This window comes from Helicoverpa armigera, chromosome 25 (genome assembly GCF_030705265.1).
Source record: "Helicoverpa armigera isolate CAAS_96S chromosome 25, ASM3070526v1, whole genome shotgun sequence".
NCBI lineage: Eukaryota > Metazoa > Arthropoda > Insecta > Lepidoptera > Noctuidae > Helicoverpa > Helicoverpa armigera.
In genome coordinates this window covers 7,518,093-7,539,431 of record NC_087144.1, presented here as the reverse complement: position 1 = coordinate 7,539,431, position 21,339 = coordinate 7,518,093, and the positions used below count along the sequence as shown (strand labels likewise).

Below are 21,339 nucleotides of genomic sequence, written 5' to 3'. Positions count from 1 at the left end.
TGAAACATTCAGTTTAACTTGAACTGACCCCGAGAGAACTAACATTTTAACTATTTATTGACAAAACACAAAACCCTAGCTTTTGTCTACGGTATCAGACCGACTGAAAACTCGAATTGAATTCACGATTTAAAAAAATAATAAATAGGTATGCCAACTACTTATCGGCTGTCGGGCAGTTGTTTAGAAGTTTATTGGTCGTTCTTTCTTACAAATCGTCCAGCTGGTATAAGTAGGACGGCTCATCGTTCTTTTGAGTTATCAACTCCGAACAATAGGTTATCCAAGGGAAAAGGCGTGACTTCATCCTATCTAGAAAGTTGATAGGTTGCTTTTTATCCGAGTGTAGATAGTATTAAACTAGCTGTGGGAGAAACCGTGGGTGGAAGCTAGTTTAACGTTCCTAATGTTCTGTCCGTACCTATGTTGTCTTACTATTAGAGATAAACGAATTTGACATTACTTGTATGGACTTAATGTCAATTTTCAGTCTAGCAATTAAAATTATAACAGATAAAATATTGTAAAAGGCCATAAAAGAAACTAATGCTTGACATTCGGCCACTCTAGTTTAAGGTACCTAAGGGGATGTTCCAAGTACTACGTAGAGAACCAGGGTGCATCTGATAGGTATGTGGGTGCATCCGATGCCGGCGGAATTGGAACCGATACCAGTTCCGTTAATAACCGTTCCGACCGTTCCGTTCCGATACCGGCAAATGTAGCTGTGACGTTCATGCTTATACCAAAATGTAGCTATGTTAGAAGTCAGTATCATTAGAGTAGGTACTCCAACATTGCAAACTTTTCATCGGCCGATAGTTTGTTTGGGCTCATAAATCAGTATGGAGATGAATGGTAGTACGCACATTACAACGATCAGCAGGGTATTTAGTCGGCAATAAACCGACTGAAAACCTTGATTGGATGAAATATATTTTAAAGCTGAAGCTTGCTTGCTCGAACGCACTAATCTCAGGAACTTTTTTTTTATTTGTAAGGCTCCGAAACTGCTGAACCGATTTTAAAAATTCTTCACTATTGGAAAGCTATACTCTTCCCGAGTAACATAGACTATATTTTATCCAGGTACGAGCAGTAGTCCAAGGGACACAAGTGAAACCGCGGGATCACGGGTAGTACATGACAATATAGTGCTCTGCCATTTACAACATTACGATTAACTTCTTAGTCCAATATCTCTTCGCTACTCGAACTATTACAATCCGAAACAAACATTAATTTTCACTTCTATCGGGCATGTCATCAAAACGTGATATATTACTAGCTTGGGTTGACAAAACCTATAAATCGGCTTATTGTCTTACAAAATATGACAGGGCTATTAATAACTCCTTATCTAACGAATGTTTCATTCAGTTTACAGTTTCTCTATGCTAAAGGTTTCTTTCATACATTGCAGGCAACTAGGTTTCGCAAGCGATTTCACCCGAGTCCGACAAATGGGCTATGGACACTGAAAGGCTTTTTCAAACAGGATTATTAGTTACTGAGAATTATAGCTCTCAAGAAAAATGACAAACACATATTCATTTTTTTTATTGAAAACATGATACTTTTTTTCACAAAAATACATACATACAGAGTTGTTTATAAGTTACTACTATGTGTAGAAAATGTTTTTTTTTGTATAGGTAAGTTAGATGCTTTGATTTTCATATTTTCTAAACTATGTCAAATCTAACGCCACAAGTCTTTTAAGCTTCAGAATGAAATATACACATACTTACGCCCTAAAAAACATAACCCTTCTAGCGCAGTTGGCTAAAAAGAGAAAATTCTCTTGATAAAAAAGATGTAGGTACTTAGTTGCCTACATGACGGAGATATGCGCAAATATAGCTATGAAGAGGTAATAAAAGCTGGGTTGTATGGAAACCTTCATAAAAACATATCGTCGTCCTTTTTGCAGGCAACGCCGGTAGTCAGAACATTATCGTGACACTGGGACACTGATAGGATAACCCGGAGTTTTTAACTTCTGGTGAAAAATAGGGGTGTTGAAAGTCAACATAATATAGTCCATTAGAGAAGGCGGTTATAGGTATAGGTACAAATATATGATGACTGGTAATTAGTGACCGATACTTAAATATCTGATTCTCCTCATGATTATAAACAACTTTCAAAAATGTAACTCACTGTTTCTATAAGGAAGATTGAAACCAAAGATTCATCTTTAAATACCTGCGTAACTATGTAGAAATTAATTAAAAGATTATAGCAAACTTTTTAAATTCTGTTTAGGTAGGTATTCGTTAATTTTTTTATAAATGAAATGAAAGTCATTTTTCTATGATCATATTTATTTGTTACTACTCATTTTCAGTGCACACTTGGAAAACAATTAAACAATATATCTACGGCAACGATCATTAATTGACGGTATTTGGTAAAATTTTATGCTGTCATTCGAACATCTTTGACAGTTGTTAAGGCTTAGTAAAGTCAGAAAATTTTAGAACTGGCATTACTCACAGGCAGTTTCTTCATCAAAAGTTAAAGCCAAAGTAAAAGTCAAAGTAATGTCTAAAGTAAAAGTAACGGTTAAATTCAATTTTTCTATGAATTTTGCTGTCACTTTAGCCTTGAAAAAACGAATTTGACCGTTACTTTAACTTTAACTTTTGATGAAGAAACTGGCCGTAAGGGGTATAGGGTTGCCCGGGTAACTGGGTTGAGGAGGTCCGATGGGCAGTCGCTCTATGAAAAAATACTGTTACTCAGTTGCTTCCGGTTAGACTGGAAGCCGACCCCAACATAGTTGGAAAAAGGCTCCACAGATGATGATGATTGAACCACTATCGCGTAAGCGTAAGAAATCAATGGTTAACTTTAAGTGTCAAAGTCTTATTTTGAGAACTGTGCAAATATTTTTGACATAGAGCGACTGTGTATGACCGCAAATCGAGGGAAATACGATTTGACGTCAAAGTAAGGTATATTTTAATCATCATAGATTCGTCAATTAATCTCCGTTGCCTAAACAAGGAATATGAACGTTCAACCAAAAGAATATGTTTGCAGACTTAATGGAAGACTTAATTTAAATTATCGATTTTTTAAATAAAGTCTATTACAATTTTAGATGATGAAGCACGTGTATTAAATCAAATTCTCTATTTGGGACACAATTTAAATAAAAAAATAAATAAAAACAATCAAAATCTTTCTTAATAATTTGTATAACAACTATAATTTAGAACATCATAGTTTATGTACCTATATTTAAATAAATACAAATATAACACATCAAGTTGAAAAAATATTTCATACCGGAAAAAGGAAAAAAAGTTAATACAATTTCTAGGAATTAAATTGACATAAAAAAACAATTAAAAATATATTTATACATATACACATAACATTCAAGCATTAAATAAAACTTCTTCAGCCAATATTATCTATAATATTTATAATTTATTTTCAAAAAACGTGAATTTTACTAACTACCTATTATATCACAAAACACAGACGAGATTTATAAGCGATTAAACATTATATGTACTTATTTACATTTATTTATATTAATATTTTATTATTATTTAATTATTTATACTTAGAATTTAATCTTAGATACGTTAAGTTTAAAATTATTTGACACTCATTTAAATATTAATTTTACTTACAAATATTTGAAAATGACAAGTGTATTTTGTTTTGACAAAATTATTTTTTTATAATTTAAATATAATTATAAAATAAATTATAAGTGTGAATAATGATATGATATAAATCAAAAGTATGTATTGTTTGGTAAAGTCATTTTGTGTTATCCGCCATTTTCAAATATTTAATTTCGCAACTTATTTTTATCGTTACAATTTGAACTGAACGTGGACGTCGCCATTATCGATCGTTATTTAATTTTCTATAATTATTTACATAATTTAGTAATTACATTATAACGTTAAGATTATTTTCTACGATTTAAATTTATTTTTTTTAAACCCACTACATGTCTTTTGAAGTTATGATGACATGAAACTTTAAATCTTAAAACATTAATTTTTTAATGTTTTTTTATTAAAATTTCGAACTTGCTATTGGTAAAAATGTGTGCTTAACAATCTGTGTGCCAGATATATTTTTATTTTTAATACTGTAATTCGATAAATTAGAATATTCAAATGAGGTGCAGTGTGCTATGAATCAGTTTTTGTCTATTACCATATTGTGATATTAATTATTAAACTATTAATATAAAATATTATGATTATTCAACGGTTTTATATAAAATTACAATCTGCCATATTCTAATTATACAAAAAAAGTTATACTTCTCATTCTGGTAAATGTGATTATAATTTAAAAATTAAAACTGGCTGTGATCAATTACAAAAAAAATGGAATGCAAATTGACATTTTAATAAATTTTCTCTTTTACAATTATTATTATGGAAACTGATAATTGATCGCACTGAGTGGCTCATTTGGTTCATTCGTTCATTTAGTTCAATTTATTTTTAATTATGGCCTTAAAATGAAGTGAAAATTCCAACTTTTAATTTGTTGTGACACTGTGTAATTTTCGTGGAAATAAAATACTGTGTATTAGTGTGTATTAGTAGGTACGTACCATATTGAACTTTTAACTGTGTAGGTACTAATAAAACATATTTATATGTTTTGAGCGGGAACAATTTTAAATTATATTGATGGATTGTACGCATTGACAGATTGTAATCGAAATAAAAACCGTCATGTATATATATTTTTTAAAGTTTTATATATCTGAAATATAATTAAATCGTCGTCTGCTAGAATTTAGCTTAAACCTATATAGTATAGTGATATATTCTCTATGTACAATACTCCCCTACAAGGCATAGGATTTAAATACACAGTGGTCCGTTAATTAATATCTAAAAGCCCTACTTTATGGGGTTTTTCAAAAATAGAATATAATGATCAGAAAACGCTATTATATTCCGTTTTTTATCTGAATGTATAAACGGCCGATAGGCAATCGGAAGTTAGTTAGATTAGCTGCGCAGTAGACAATTAAATTCCAAAAAGGGATACTGCGTTGCCAAACTTAAAACGACTAAGGGTACATTTTGAATGCTAGCTGCCGACTGCAACTGCACTGCTGACCGCACATGCCGCGACTGCAATAAATCGGCCGCAGCCGCTCGACTGTTTTGTATTTACATGAAACCGTTTTGGATTGAAGCGGCAGCAGCACGTGCAGTCGCCCTCAGATATTGACCGATTTCATGCAATCACTGCAAGTGCGATTGCAGTCGGCAGCTTGCTTTGAAAACGCACCTTTAAGACTCTGTGACGTATCTTGATACGTTGTAGCGTAATAGAAAGGATTTGACCGACTGCGACTGAAAGAGAGGTACAGTGTAAGTTTTTCAATCATTTTCAATAAATCATCGGGAATGAAAAAATCGCGTGTATTTTTTTTAAGGAAGGATACAAAATATGCCTCATATTTTGAGGTATTTTTGATTTCGGGGTCATGCCAAAGTTCTGTGATTGTAACTCTTATTGGCTGATTATCTTACTGAACCCATATTTTTTCTTGCAATTCCGTTGTTATTTAAGACTTATATTAATTATCCTTCTTCTCATAGAACACCATATTTTTCTAAAATAATATTTATAATATCTTTATTTAATAACTATAATTATTATATATTAAAAACAAAACCTAACATTGCATATAATATTCATGACGAACAGTCATTAGTCAGAATTCGTCATCGAAGTTCGTCATCACTCTGTTAGTAATCAAATCGGTATATTTATTTGAACGTAATTTAACTTTATAAATAGAACATTTATTCCGACTTTGACTGAGTTTATTTAATTTTATTTATAATCTAGGAAAATAATCACACCCTTTTATCTTGCACAGTGAGCGAAAAATATGTAAGTCGAGTGTCAACATTTTAAATACCTACATAAATAGAGAAAGAAAAGAAAGTCTTTCTAAAATCAAATATTAAAAAGATTTGAATTCTTTCTGAAATGTTATTCCACGATAATAAATCAGCTATTATCTATTAGGCCCAAATGATAGCAAAAAGTAAATTTTCAAACAAATCCTTATAAAATTTGACACTCGACAGGAATCATCTTAATACCATAACACATTTAATCTGTAAGAACACTTTATACATAATATATATTTATAAACAAAACAATATACATATTTGTCACAAAGCAGGTACGAATAAATTATTTATCTTAAAATTAATTCGATTTATTGATTCGACTAGAGTAGAGCCTAGGGTATCATTTGACTAGGTACAATTATGCTAGGTTGATATTGAGACCAACGCCTGTGACGAACTCGTCCCTTATAATTGGTAGTAGGGTTGTGTGCCTGAAACAAACAAAAATAGTTTTTTTAAACACATATTCGGAAATACGTAAATATTATGTTTCTTCTTGAGAATTGTATCTTATAGATTTATGGTTTTTTAAGCCGTTAAGAAATACAATTTTAAATATTTTACTTGGTGACTATTTAAACATGTAATTTTAATAACATGAGGTTATTTTATAATGAAAACCCAACTTCATAAACGTTTAATGAAGACAATAAAAATTATTACATTGTATTGTACGCCAACCCGAATGAAAATCTCCATGTCTTTTATTGTCGATTATATGTTAATAAAAATGCTTTCAATTCCTTATTTGTCATTTTGGGAACCTTAAAAGCCAAACCTGCTCATTGTTTATAACTTAATAAATTTTCGTCATCAATCAAAAGTTCGTCATTGTTTCACAGCAGTTACGTGTGGCCAAAAACAGATATCTTTGTTCTCGAACGTTCTATTGTATTGCCACGAACCAGTTTGCACTACGAATTTGAATTTCAGAACTGCCATTGCAGTTGGTCAGTCAGAATCGTCAACTATGTGACAAATCCGTACTGGCCCAAATCCTTTCTAACCAGAATGCGTAAAAAAGAGGTCTGTGGAATTTTTGGACTGAAACAAGGCTACAGAGAAAAAAAGACACGATAATCCAGCTTCTGCCAACGGTTTCTACCGCGTCCCGTGAGAACTTCTTCACACACCCGAAAGAGAAGCCACTCTCGATAAATGGGTTATCTAACGACTTATTAAAGATTTAAAAAATTGGATGCTTGAGATTAGAGCGTTAAAGCGAACAAACTCTTCAGTTTTATAGTGTTATGTTTTCTTATGGTTATCAACTGATAATAAAATAGTTTAAAATAAAACTAATTGAATTATTTGACGCTGAATGTAGAGAGATATAAGTAATCCAGGTTTGTAAAATACCGAGGCAGAAGGTATTTTTCGTATCGGGAGCTGAGTTTGCTGACTCCTCTTGAACTATACTCTTGCATTTAATATGTATTTTTCTAACAATTCCAATTTCTACTAACATAAAGATTCTTTTCTAAAATAGAATACCTATATAAGGTGCAGTAACACCATATTGAAATGAAAACGTTGTTTGTAATTTGACTCGCCCAGGACTCGAACTGCAAACTGTGAGTATGTCACGTTCAGTCTTGTCGATTATTCCGTTGAGCCGACACTAGCTTGCTGGGGCACGTATGTGTTTGTTGACAACCCTATCCTGATGCAGGGTTGCCACATACACTAGTTTTATAGTCCTTGGAATGCCTTTCTTTTTGACACTTTCACACGTTGGTTAGGGTCTTAGGGTGTCATTTAAAAAACGTGAGGGTCCAGTGACTCGCGCATGTACCAAAGCAAAATACTCATCCGCATGCTCTTGTCACTTGCGCATGTTAACTTGATCCAGCTATATGTACCGTGTAGACCCACGCTTAGCTCTATGGTAAGCTATTTATTAGCTTGTGTTATGGGTGCTAACACAACTGATAAACTACATAGGTATATTTTACATATAAATAAAAATAAATAAATAAAAACTTGATTTGGGCAGTTTTACCCACGTCTTGTGAAAAGTTCTCCCGATGCCTAGATAAAAAGTAGACTGTGTCCTACCTCTGTAATTTTTTATCCAAAATGCAAAAAAAACCGTTTCTGCCTAAAAGCGTAATAAACAAAGTCGGTGTCTCATTTAGGATGTTCGAAAAGCTTTTTCTCACTGCAATAACTGTATTTTGACATAATATTAGTCAAATCAAATGGTTGACTGAAGAAAGACAAAGTTGGACGGTAATTATCTAATCGTCGATACTGATTGTTTTTTCCTTGGATGGAGTCTCGGGAAATTGACGAAACTGCAAGTCACAGTGCTAAATAGTTTTCTGACAGTTTTCTGGTAGCAGCCCTAACTAGCTACGTAAACAGTTGAAGACAAAACAAGTTTACCAATACACTAGAATCAGCTGTACTTGGAAATTTTGCTGTCACAGTATTTTCAGTCTAGAATAGAGTGACAGGATACTTAAGGTAATTTGCAACTACATATTCGGTAGATACATAAAATTAACTTTCAAAAATATGCAATCTGTGTAAAAATGCTAACTATGAAGTCACAGATTTTTGACATCAAGGGGCCATGTGAATATTTTCATATTAAGAGTGTGCTTTTTAGTTCCAGTGCTCATTTTCCATGGGTGTTGCCGAAGGGAATAAGTCTGATACTTATACTGATAAATACTTATTTATATTCCTTCTGGAACCCTTTCATTGTTATTTATCATCATCGACTTCCAATCTCACTGACTGCAGCTGAGTAACAGTGTTTTACATAGAGCGACTGCCTATCTGAACTCCTCAATCCTCGGCAACTCTAAGACGTTTAGTTCTAAAATAATTTTAAACTACTCACTTTATATCCCTTTTTGGAAGAGGCTCATGTCCACCAGTGGACTGGGATACGCTGAGTAGTATGTCAGCTGCGGTCTACATGGAAAGGGTTAAGTCAATGATATCATATCGAAAAACACGTAGAAAGGTTACCAATTATGATATTTAGCACCTAACTTCTGATGGTTACTTCTGAGGTCTGCATGAAATAATAGCTTTTGAACTTTGAAAAATTTGCAATATACAAAACTGAAGACGAAAAAGGACATTATAGAATTAAAGTGAACAAAAAATATTTAGACATATTAGGGGTTAATCAATTTAATTACATTTAACGAGTTTACGGGGCACCTGACCATGACCACATCTTTTTAAATACAACATCATTAGTTAATTTGAGTGCAGCAAATAACGCAAAACTGCAGTCTGAATCATAATATGGGTATTATTTCAAAAGGCTAAGATCTTGCAATTATTCCATTGCTTTAGATTGTTAATCCAGTGCCGGCTTAAGCAATGTCGGGGACCGTGGCAAGTGACGCCAGCAAAAGTGAACTCCTCAAAGGTATTGAAAACGAGCAGTGAAAGCGAAAAAGCCTAAATTGGGCTGCAAGGCCTCTCTTGCTACATGGTTAATCCGGCACTGATTGGTCCGACTGCAGCACCTATGGCTCGTATCAAATTTAATAGCGGCTCGGAACATAGAGCCAGTTGTTGCGCAGAAAGCGTTTTTAGACGTCAATGTGGAGGATATAATAGGGGTACGTTCGAAAGTTAGTTGCAAACCGCCATTAAGTTTGGCGGGATTGAGATACTCACTCGTGGGGCGCGGGCCACGCAGGCGCATGTTTGTGTGTGGCGGCCCTAGCGCGCGCTAACAGGGTCATCACGGCGCGTTTAGTCGGCGACATTGCGGCCCGGGTGCCTCCCAGCAGGGGCCGCTTGCGGGCCGTACTCGCAGCCCCCGGCCCAGCCGCACCTGGCAACACGACTACAGTTGGACAAGGACCTTTTGGCACTGATACGGGCATTGCGACATTAGCTTTATCCTCATTGATATAGATTCGAAAATCAATAGACAGTTGAAACTTTATGAGCATTTATAGAAGACTCTAAATTCAATGTAAAGTGCTAATTGAGTTTAGATTCTATTTCAATGCGAACAATGTTGATAATAATTTAACATAGCCCGTTTTTTCAGATGGAAAATCATCAATTGACTTCTGCTGTGGGTATACCCAGACATCTGGTAAATTAAAGGCTCCGGAAGTTCGACCCAAAGCGGCAGGAGAAAAATGATTTTCCATCCAAAAACGGACGTTATTTTAAGAATTTTTATTTTAATGCCAAAAGATCCTTGTAGCACTGTACTTTTGAAGGTTTCTGGGTGTCAAGTAGATGGCACCCAGGAGTTAAAAGTGTTGGGCGTTGAGGCCTAGACAATGTCACTTTTTAGAATCCTCAATTAAGTTGTTTAAATAAATCATGAAAATATTTAATATATATATTTTTTTTGGATCGTAAAAAGTGATATTGTCTTCGGGGGCTGGGAGTATAAATACACAAGATAAATTGACAAAAAATGCTTATGTAATACACTACAGTAACTATATTTTCCGATTCCAGTAAAGATTCAATTTTTATATCTGTCGAAATCAAAAATATGTAGGTATTTAATATCTATTTTTGATTACAAAAAGAGCCATAAGATTTCTTATACTTCATTATAGAAATAATTAATCAATATTTTGCATAACGTACCTACTCTAACGAAATTGAACTAACAGTTTTTGTTTCACAAAACGTTTTTTATTCGACGATCAAGTTTTCAAATGTCACCTTTAAAATTTCATTTTAAAGTTCAAAATATTATACTCTGATACGGATTTCAATTAAGGGTCTGTGGTCCCTAGACGTTTCAATTAAAACGCTGTCACAGTACAAAATGGTCTGAAACAATTAGCCCAGTTGTTAGGCACAAAATAAAAACAAGAACCAAGCCTTGTTGCGGCTATCTTTGTAGTTCCGAAAGTAAGCTTAATTGCTTTTCGGTAACGATACTTTTGAGCTTAGTTTTTAAGCTTCCGAAAAAGGTTCTCCATTTGAACTGAATTCTGGCATTTGCTGTTGTGTGGCTTTGAAAAAAACTGTTGATTGCACTTTGACATTGTTATACGGTCATTTGAGTAACCGCAGAGTTTATTTGAACGTGCTTATTGCAGGAATTATTGGATCAATTTGAAAAATACTTTCATGCTTTGTCGAGAAAGGCTAGACTTTGTATCTGGGTTCCCGGAGTAGTTTCCGTAGGATGAGTGTAAAAACGTTGGCAGAAGTTAGTAATACCCACATGGAATACTTCCCAAATAATCTTAAGTACTGACAATAATACTGAAGAAAGGCCGAAGCTCAGGATAGGGTTTTTTTTATTTTAAAAGGGTGATTATGTCCATGAAATGGAATGCTGATGAAAGCAAGCGATTTAGTTAATCATAATTTAATAAATGATGACTTCGTTCAATTTTGAAATTAGTAGCATTTTTACGTAATTTAAATTATTAGCTAGAAAGAAAGCTTTAAGGAATTAATATTTGTGATTTGCAGTGTAAATTCTGTATTAATATTTGGAATTAAATAACTACCCAGAATGATTAGCAAATATGTTCATGTTTATTTATTAAAATGCTTCAAAGTAGTCATTACTGTGAAAAATAGATTGAACTTTTGGATTTGTTTCTTTTTTTAAATACATAGTTTGTAAAAGATATATTTTTTAAATTTTAAACTTATTTACTGGCACTCAACTTTAGAAAAACAAATGAATTACTTCATTTTTAATTTCCCATATTTTATTTAAATCGTGCTTAGTCTGGGAACTTAATAAAGTGCGACGTACCGACCTTGCGTGGCGAGAGCGTGGACTGCAGCAGGCTTCACCCCCCTCAGAGCTGGGTGAGCATGGAGCACACCGCCCAGCACTGGGCTGCTCAGCCCCAAGATATCACCGCCACCTGGTTAGTGAGTTAGTGAGCTTGGTTAAGTAAGCTTAGAAACTATAAGCTTAGAAACTATAAGCTTGGCAATTAGGTTGTTAGTGGTGTTATAAAAATGTGGGTGTTATTGTTAACATGATAGAGAAGTTATTTATGTGGTCCAAAAATATGCATGAGTGGGACGGAAAAGTTTTTAACCTAGAGAATTTCTCAGCTCAGAAGTACACTGTACTGCATATCTTCTCCGCTCTATTTTGGTAGAATCTGGGTCTTATATTTGTGATTGAATGATAGAATGGTTTCTGACAAATTTAGAAAAACTAAATCGGTGTGACGACCATTGTTATGCTTTTATAGAAAAAAATATTATCATTTTCCACCTAAATCATCGTCAGCTAAAATGTTGAGCCATGCCAAGCATACAACTTACGTATCAAATAGGCTTTTACATAGTATTAACGTAAACAAAAGCCATTTCTAACTGATAACTGTATCATTAGTCTCTAAAGCATACCAAATTCAACCAGCTGTTATTAAATCCCAGGTATTGGCTCTGTTCATAATTACCAACCGTGTATAAATTCCGACACACACTGTTCACTCAGGTTCGAAACTGAATATTATTAGTAAATACCCAACCATTTGCGAATCGAAGAGTAAGAGGAGAGGGTACAGGCGTTGCCACTTGTGATAATTAGAACAATCAAGCAGCCATATTCATATCTATTACTTACTTACATTAAAAAGCTGAAGGGGTTTTTTATTTGAAAGCACAGCTTTTTTGTTTGAAAGCAATATATATCAAGAACTATTGGTCCGATTTGAAATGCTATCCCTTAGGTATTCATCAGGGAGTGCTGCTTTTTATTCAGTGTCGTGCATAAATTAAAAAAAAAAAACAAAAATGATTATTTAATTACGGTTAGCAAATTGGAAGTAGCCTTGATAATCCCCCTACTAAGATTAGAAATATGTTAGGATTTTGTACTATATGCACACTCAATCATTATCAGGACACTACGCAATTGATAATTTCAAAATATTTTTTAGTATTGCAAAAGGGCCTTTATTTACTATACAAAAAGCAAAATATATAATAGAGATAATGTTTATCATATAGTCTTTGCAAGCATCATTGCGTTACCTCCATTTAAACGAACCCTTATCCGTCAAAATTCAAAGAAATTAACAAACCAAGCTCAGTTAGCTACAAAAGCTACATGTTGCTAACAAAACCACGACGTATGTCAAACAGAATTTCAAACTAAACAGTACACGGTATTGGAAACTACTTATTTAAGCTCGCTTTTAAAACACACACGATATTTTCCGAGCTTAGTTTTGGAAGTACTTTGTGCTTAGTTTTTCAAGTGTGCTTAAGTTTGGAAAGTATCGCTGCAACTAATGATCGGCAGTTGAAAGTTTGTACCAAATTGTTTGAAAGTTAATGGCCCGTTGTTTAAAATACTGGCAAGTTTCTTTAAGTACAGAAATGGAAGTCCAGACTGTGAATTTTGTTCGCGATTTCGAAAATTCTTAAGTGATTGTTTTTGTTTAGATGTTTGGTAACTCACTTATCGAGATATTTCAGTATGCTGTTCCTCATGACATAGAAACATGATATTCACGTATCTACCCGTTGCAATTTCTCAAAATAATTCAGTTATTTCGACCTGATGTGAAGTACTCGTCTCAAATCCCTTCAACCCACACCGCTTTAACACTTGCAGATTTTATGCTCGGTTTTTCTATATTCCACTTTACAAAATACATGTCGCGCACAAATATTATAAATAGTTTAGTAGTAATAGTTTCATTGATTGCACCAGCACATGTCAATTTCTTATGCCACAATTGCGTTCGTCAACAATTGTTGGAAAACATTTTGCCTAATCATAGATTCGCCAGTGTGAAAGCGCTGTTTTTAATTAAAGACAGTTTTTAATAAAATCTTACCGAGTATAGAGTTCTGTGTGAGCAGGTGGTGAGTGGGGGGTTGTTGCAGCACCCCCCCTCCGACCAGGACTCCGTGACCCGTGTGACCAGCCGCCAGCTGAAGACAAAGGAACACCATGGAGCATTTAGTAAATATTGAGTAGTTTGTTACGCTTCCTTGGTAAAACTAGAGAACCGATTGAGGTGAAACTTGCTATACCTCCTAAGTTAGTTAGTCTAATCAAGGGTAAGGATAGGCAGTAAGGGTAAGGGTAAAAAAGGATAGGAAGTTGAGAGTAGTTGAACAACTATCGCAGTTGTTACGGGTACCTTGACAGATGTCAGAAAGTCTGGAAAACACATCTTATCAAGGAGTATTGGGTTGCCTGAGTAACTGGGTTGGGGAGGTCAAATAGGAAGTCGCTCCATGTGGGTACAACTCTGGTCTACTGTATCCGGTAAGACTTGAACCGACTACAATATAGTTGGGAAAAGGCTAGGCAGATTATTGTTTGCACGTCATTCCTCCAATTTCGGAAAACTGTGCCACACAAACAAAAGTCCAATAAACTACAAGGATTAACCAACCACATTCCACATTTGAAAAGTGAACGAAAAAACTGGTCACTGAAATCCGATTTCATTCATTCACAGAGCAGTCGTTCAATGTAGTTCACTCTGTGACGAATATCCGAACAAAAATACTTTGGCCTGGAGTTTCTACGTGACAATCTTTCTGTGGAAAAAACCTTCGAAAAAAGTCCAGGTGGATTTTCAGCTCAATTTTTTAGACTTCAAAGAACCTGCGGTATTCATTCGGGCGAAAATCCTGGCTGTTTTATCTGTTTTCAATGGAAGCCATATGGTAACTTGGTCAAAAAGTTGGTCTACATTTTTTTACTACTTTTTAGCCACTAACTTTGTAGTGTTGTATCAATTTTACGAAATCATTTCCACAAAAATTTTCTAAGCCGTTTTCACCCACGTTCTGAGGGAACAAACTTCCCGCAGCGGAATTAAATGTAGCCAATGTAGTTGTTATATAATTTTACCCGGATGATCTACTTAAAATAAATTGAAGACAGTTTATGGTGTATTCGAACCGTCGTGAAAGGTGTAAGGGAATGAGATGTAAAAGTTAATGCAATAATGTTACCTACCTTTAAACTTTTAATGAAGGTAACTTTTAATGACTGCGTCTTTGGCGGTTTTGAAGTTTCTTTTATGCGGAAGAGCTTGCTTTGTGCTGAGATTAGGTTGTGCTTACTGGGGTAATTTTATGGATTGATGGCCAAATTCATTTTACATAGCTTTGTGTACCTATACATGTATATGCTAGGTAATATTATAAAGAGGAAACTTTTTTTGTTTGTTGGTACCCTAATGGCTCCGAAACTGCTAAACCGATTTGAAAAAGTATTTAACTGTTATGTCGGGAAACAACATTATCCCTGAGCATGTTGGGAAGCTACACTATCTCCGCGTAACATAGGCTATATTTTATCCGGGTACAGGAAGAAGTTCGCTCGGGTCGCGGGTGAACAACTGGTTTGTTATACAGCTCTTTTATCGAGGAAGACTAGGTTTCATTTTATCTGGGTGTAGTCTCTAGGGACGAGAATGAAACCGCGGTCGCAAGCTAGTAATAGATATTTCTGAGAAATGCAGTATAGAGAACATTATTACCTAGATCGATACTATACTTGTACGTGCAACTTTACAGGTAATACAAGGTTTCAAAGTTAGCCGATATACTACGCAGTATTAAATACTATACGCCGAGGTGTTCAAACTTTGCCTACTGGACTAATTGATCTTACATCGACTGTCTGTAATAAGTAAACTATGTAAATATATACATACTTTATACTACATACAGTTTCAAAAGTATTTTTCACGGTATTAGGCAAGACTATTTCTCAACTATTTTTCATTTACGTATGGTATTCGGCAACACTGTAATATTTATTGCGTCAAATAAAAATTATAAAAGGTAGTTTTAAAAAACCTTTTTCCTCCCCATAATTGGTTTTACGATTACTTTAGAATAAAATCTTAGAAAATATAATGGAAAATATATGTAACATATGTAATCACATGACTATTAGATGTCCGCGATAATGCAACTATTATAGCTTTATTTAAATTTCTAATATTCGCGTAAGGGTCAGAAATCAAAATGATAATACATCTAGTTAAAAATCACTAAAAAACTTAACAAAATAGAAATGTATTCCTCATTTCCTCATTCTGTAGGAGTCTTTATTTCATTAAAAGTCCGTTGACTCAAAAAGCTGTAGCCATTTTTACCTGATGATGAGCAGCAGAAAGATGATCCGGTGCCGGAGTGGGCGCCGGCGGGGAGAAGTCCCGAGCATTCGCGCCGTGGTTGATGGCGATACCACCCGGCAGGGAGGCGGGGGCTGGTGATGGTGGGACGCCTGACAACTGGTAAAACAATTTAATGTTATTTATTAATACAAAGAGTTGATATTTAATCGTTTAGTGTACGTTAACTGCCATTAGTTTGTGAAAACTAACAAATACGAGAAAAGGAGCATTTTATTTCTACATTATCCGGAACAGGTTATGTATATGAAAATTAATCATGTTCGTGGTTCATCTGTCTTGAGAATTGTCTAGAGAATTATGTAAGGACATACAAAAAAACAGTAGATACGTTGGATTTTAATTAGAACTCCAATGCTCAATTCCCGATTACATAACTCAAAAACTGCTAAGCTAAAGTCAAGAGAGTGAGAGAAAAGAGAGAAAGTAGAGGAGTTTAAGTATAAAATACATAACTTTTACATGGGGGGAGTGTTATGTAAAGAATACAAGTAAATAAAACTTAATAAATAAATTCATGGAATCACTTTCGAATCGAACGGGCATATTATACCATTGCTCATACTATAAAAATTACTATAAAAAAAACTTCCTGAAATGCTAATCCAAAACTCAGTGTAATGTCAAATGTTGTTTTTTATTCAGCAGCTTTGATTGCCCAAAACGGATCACAGGACCTTTATTCGTCAATAGAAGGGTCCCAATCTAGCTCCTATTGTACCGGGGCACAGTTACAATTTTGATTTTGTATGGGTGTCCGTATAGTCACGTTTTGGCCCATAGAATAGATTGAGAATAGAACCGGGTGTTGTGCAATTTACTTTTGTGGGACTAAAGATTTTCATGGACTTCTCTTTGGGAAATTCTATAGGATTTATTTAAATTAGGTGGCCTGATATGAGTATATTTCTTGAGTATATTCGTTCTATAGTATTTTTTATTTTATTAGATAACTAGCCGTTTTCCCGTGGTTTCTCCTGCGTCCCGTGGGAGCTACGTGGGATAAAATATAGCCTATGTTACTCGCAGATAATATAGCTTTCTAATGGTAATAGAATATTTTTCGAAAGTGTGTTCTTTTAAACACGGTGTAAATCTTTGCCAATTCAGCCAGGATCAAAACTTTCAAGACGCCTTCTAGTTACTCGTATATGGCAATAAAGCTGTCAGTCTGTGAATTTATATAGTGATATATTATCAGACAATTCGTTTTTAAAGTGTAAAGGGTAATAAGGTTATTATGAAAATAATGATGTTAAATAAGTGACCAACGTCAAGAGGACTCACTCTCTGTTTATGCGTAGTATCTCTAAGAGGGAGAGCCTCCTCGCTGCCGCTCCGGGAGGACTCGGGAGGAGTGAGTCGACGCTGCTCGCTCTGAGAGGACAGGATCTGCATCTCCAACATTTGTTCCTGTCTGATGTCATCGTTGTAGTCCTGAGAAGAAAGTCAATAATCATGATCTAGATTCTAGACGAACGTTTTCTTATGGGTATCTTCTTTGGCATGGCCATGAGACACACTTTAATAAATGAAATGAAATGAAATGAAATATTGGGATGGGCTTCAGTCTAACAGAATGCAACTGAAACAGTGTTTTAAATGGAGCGACGACGGCTTACGTGACTTATTCAAGTTACCCGGGCAACCCCTTGGTTTAATTGGTTGTCAGACGTTTTGGCTTCTGACTACCCGCTTCGACTGCCAAAGACAATTTGCAAAAAAATAAGGTTATATCTGTTTGCATATAAAGTATGTTTTCAAATATGAATGATTCCAACAAGAACAAAAATATCAAAATGTTTTCTCAGCATTAAGTTTTGAACCCTAAATTCTTTTCAACTGGACTTTTCAAAAGTCTATCACATAAATTATCATGAAAAAGTAATTGTATTCATTTTGAGTAACATTAACAAACAAAGCGGTTATAAATTTTCTCGTAATCGCCTCTTGTCAGAGTTTTTGGAAGTCACAAATGTACTTCAAATGTTGGCGGTACTTGATAAGAAATACTGCAAAGTTATTTATTACGGTACATTTTAAGAATAATACGGCTACAATATTATTTGGACTACAATCAAAAATATTAAAGTCCGTTTATTTATCAGTTTTCCCATTGAAATACTTAGTTAAATCGAGAGACAAAGAGTTAGTGCTAGTAGAAAATATATACACATAGCAAGTTTTAGATAAATACATTTACATAGATATAGCGGAAGTACCTACTACAAATTTTCGTTTATTGTACTATAGTATTTTTTAAATATCATATCAGATACCGGTTTGTTTTAACGCAAGGGACATAACCAAGGTTTACCGGAAAGCATTTTTTTTCCCTTTACATTAACTAACTAGTCTTGAACTTTAACGTTATTTCAGTCTTAACTTTATTTTTAAATTAATAGGAGAAAAATAAAGAGATTTTTAAATATACCAATCGATAGCAAGCAATTCCAAATCCAACTCATTTTAGAAAAAAGTCCTGGAATAAATATTTTAATAGTCTTCCAATACTATTTCAAGCATCTTCAGAAACTCATCCCGAGATACGAAGAAGGACTATAAAACTTCACGAACGTGCTCGGATATGATATAGAATTTTATGAGGCGAAACACCATAAACGTACGAACCAATCAAACGAGAATAGCATTGAAAACTATCTTAGAAGTTCGGCTATTTTAGTTTGACGGAAAATAATAATATTTGGATCAGTATATTCTCACAGTTAGGAAATTGAAACGACTTTTTTATTTATCAATTTTGTAATTAGGCACAGACGCCAGTAGGTCAACCTACTCGATTCTGTAAAATTAAACAATAACCTTTCACTATAATGATAATATTGAAAATCTATTGAAGAAAGACTGCTCGAGGTAGGTTGATGAGCTGCACATATTTATGTACATGATTTCTGCACTTCAGGTTATTTTAAGAACCAAAATTCAATCTAACCTATGCTATGGAATTCTTAGGCTCAATATTAACCACGACTTGATCGAAGTTTTCACTTGACATAAACTTCAAATGTATGCAGCAATAAGCCTTTACAAAATCTGTGGATACACAATAAATAAACCTACTAAATAAAACAATTTGATCTTCATAAAACAAAGGCCAAAAATTGACATCAATTTTTAATATCCTTCAAAAATTCCTGTCCCGATTCCCGAAAAACTCAAATAACAAACAACTCCGGCTGTCACACTTGTGTTAAATATTAAATATACAGTACGCCGTACGCAGAATATTAATATTCAAGGGTTAATATATCAAAGCTCTTTGCCTATGACAAAAGCATTCCCGTCGTCAATAATATAGGAGAGGAGCCCGTATGGCGTATAGCCGACAAGGTAAAAATATCAATGTGAAAATTGGTAGGAGGCTGCCATGTTTTTTGTCGGGGAACGTACTGATATTTTTTTCGCATTTTTGATGTGGTTTTTGCTTTTTATGGTTTAGATACTGAAAGAATAAATTTTTATGTCTTTCTACATCCATGATAACACTGATGCTGGGCTGCATTCGCTTAGATCGGAAGCCAACCCCGACATATTCGCCCAATGTATTACCTACATAATACATAAGATGGGCAGACGATTTATATTGATATCCCTGTTGCTTACGTCAACTATTTTTCTCGCAAAACTTAATGCCGGTTCACCATCTTCTCACAACTTAGCTTCGAAGTAAAATAAACTTATAAATAAATATCCATGTGCGTCTCTACCACGATTATAACCAAAAATGAAAGAAAGATAATCATTTAGCGTCAAAACACAGTACACACACCTAGAGAAGAAAAACGTGCATTAAAGAAATTTGCACCAAGTAAGTCCACATATCTCTTTCAAATGGTTTCTACACATAAATTCCCACGATGTTCCGAGTCGCCATTAGGTTTGCCACTATCCTCCACTTACCGGTACTAGAAACCGCCTGAGTTCAGCAAGTGCGTACGCGATCCGCGCGTGCGCCTCAGCGGGCGTCGCGAACGCGCTGATCTCCACGTGCAGTTCATCTGACAGATGCGCGAACTTCGGGTCTCCGGACACACGGAGCTCTTCCTCCTGTGAAAAAAAAATATTTAAGAAATCATCACACTTCACACTAATATTATGAAAGCGAATGATTGTGAATGCATGTGTGTGTTTGTTACTTCTTCAGGCGAAAATTTCGGAACGGATTTGGATTACTCTTGGCGGCGATTTAGCTGATATATCTGAATAACATATGTGCTAATTTTTATCCGGGTAGAAGAAATAGTTCCCTCAGGAAGCGAGAAATGGTTTATTAAAAAAAAAAACTTTAGGGAAGACAACCCCCTAAATGTTTTTTTTGTATTGAGAAGATGTGGCAGTGGTAGAATTCAGCAACAGAATTAATGCCTAAATTATTTAAAAAAGAAAAATAAAACATGTCCTATATCCAAACATTACTGGATAAAAGTTTGAGCTTTTTCGAAATAAATGAAAATATCTAACACTGAAACAATTTTCAATATCGCTCTCGAGATTAGCATGTAGCATGTTTAACCAAACGATACAATATCATCAGTTAACCATTGTATTGTAATGTGGAAACGCATTTTACCCTTTTAGTAACACTATTAGCACAGATTATATAATAGTTACTACGTAACAGATAAATCACTCCATACAAAAAAGTCCATACCTACTGTTATAAGCACCTACAAGTTCGAAAACTACCTACAAATTCATAGCTGCGTTAGAAAATAAACCTTAAAAACTCCAGCGCTCGGTTGTTATTTCAATGCGATATCGCACAGTTCAGTGACCGCGACCGTGCCGACAGCGACCGTAGGGTTGCCTCTTACAATTAAATAGGGAACAAAGGACAATGCTCAAAAAAAACCCAAGCCCGGCGCAAACGGAAAGTAAGTCAAATTATAGGTAATAATAAGTAATGAAATACTGCATAGGAGGCATCATCGAAATCAATGGCTAAATGTATGAAATTGCTATTTGATTTTTTAAAGGGGTAACATGAGCAGCTGGGGCTTATAGTTTAATTAAAGTGCTATCTGAAACAACAAACAAGTAATATGGCAAGTAATAAGCCTCTCCAAAAAGATAAATCAATACCGAAGTACAGGCTGCAGCGCCCACGTCATCGCGTCATGAGCGTTTTACATTACCTACTTAGGGTGGGCTAGACATGAGGAACAGTTCGCGCATCCCGCAACATTTTTGGAACTCGTCGTGTTAGAAATAAAGAATCGATGACTTTTAAGCGTTATTATTAAAATGAAAAGTACATTCATATCCTGTTTTAGTTCTATCAT

General features: G+C 34.6%; 1 protein-coding gene across 7 annotated transcripts in view; it reads right to left on the bottom strand.

Moving 5' to 3' along the window:
- Positions 1-2,309: 2,309 nt before the first annotated feature.
- Positions 2,310-21,339, bottom strand: part of LOC110379485 (KH domain-containing, RNA-binding, signal transduction-associated protein 2) — a 213,625-nt gene continuing 194,595 nt past the window's right edge. The window contains exons 5-12 of one of the 7 annotated variants that reach the window (XM_064041545.1): positions 19,958-20,104; positions 17,324-17,473; positions 15,998-16,135; positions 13,709-13,805; positions 11,660-11,770; positions 9,579-9,738; positions 8,782-8,855; positions 2,310-6,361 (exon numbers count right to left, since the gene is read on the bottom strand). In XM_064041545.1, the coding sequence (XP_063897615.1) occupies positions 8,783-8,855; positions 9,579-9,738; positions 11,660-11,770; positions 13,709-13,805; positions 15,998-16,135; positions 17,324-17,473; positions 19,958-20,104 (876 nt within the window). In that variant the 3' untranslated portion in view covers positions 2,310-6,361; position 8,782. Of the gene's footprint in view, positions 6,362-8,781; positions 8,856-9,578; positions 9,739-11,655; positions 11,771-13,708; positions 13,806-15,997; positions 16,136-17,323; positions 17,474-19,957; positions 20,105-21,339 lie in introns of those variants that run through there. The other 6 variants (XR_010277766.1, XM_064041546.1, XM_064041547.1 and 3 more) reach the window with 6 other exon arrangements.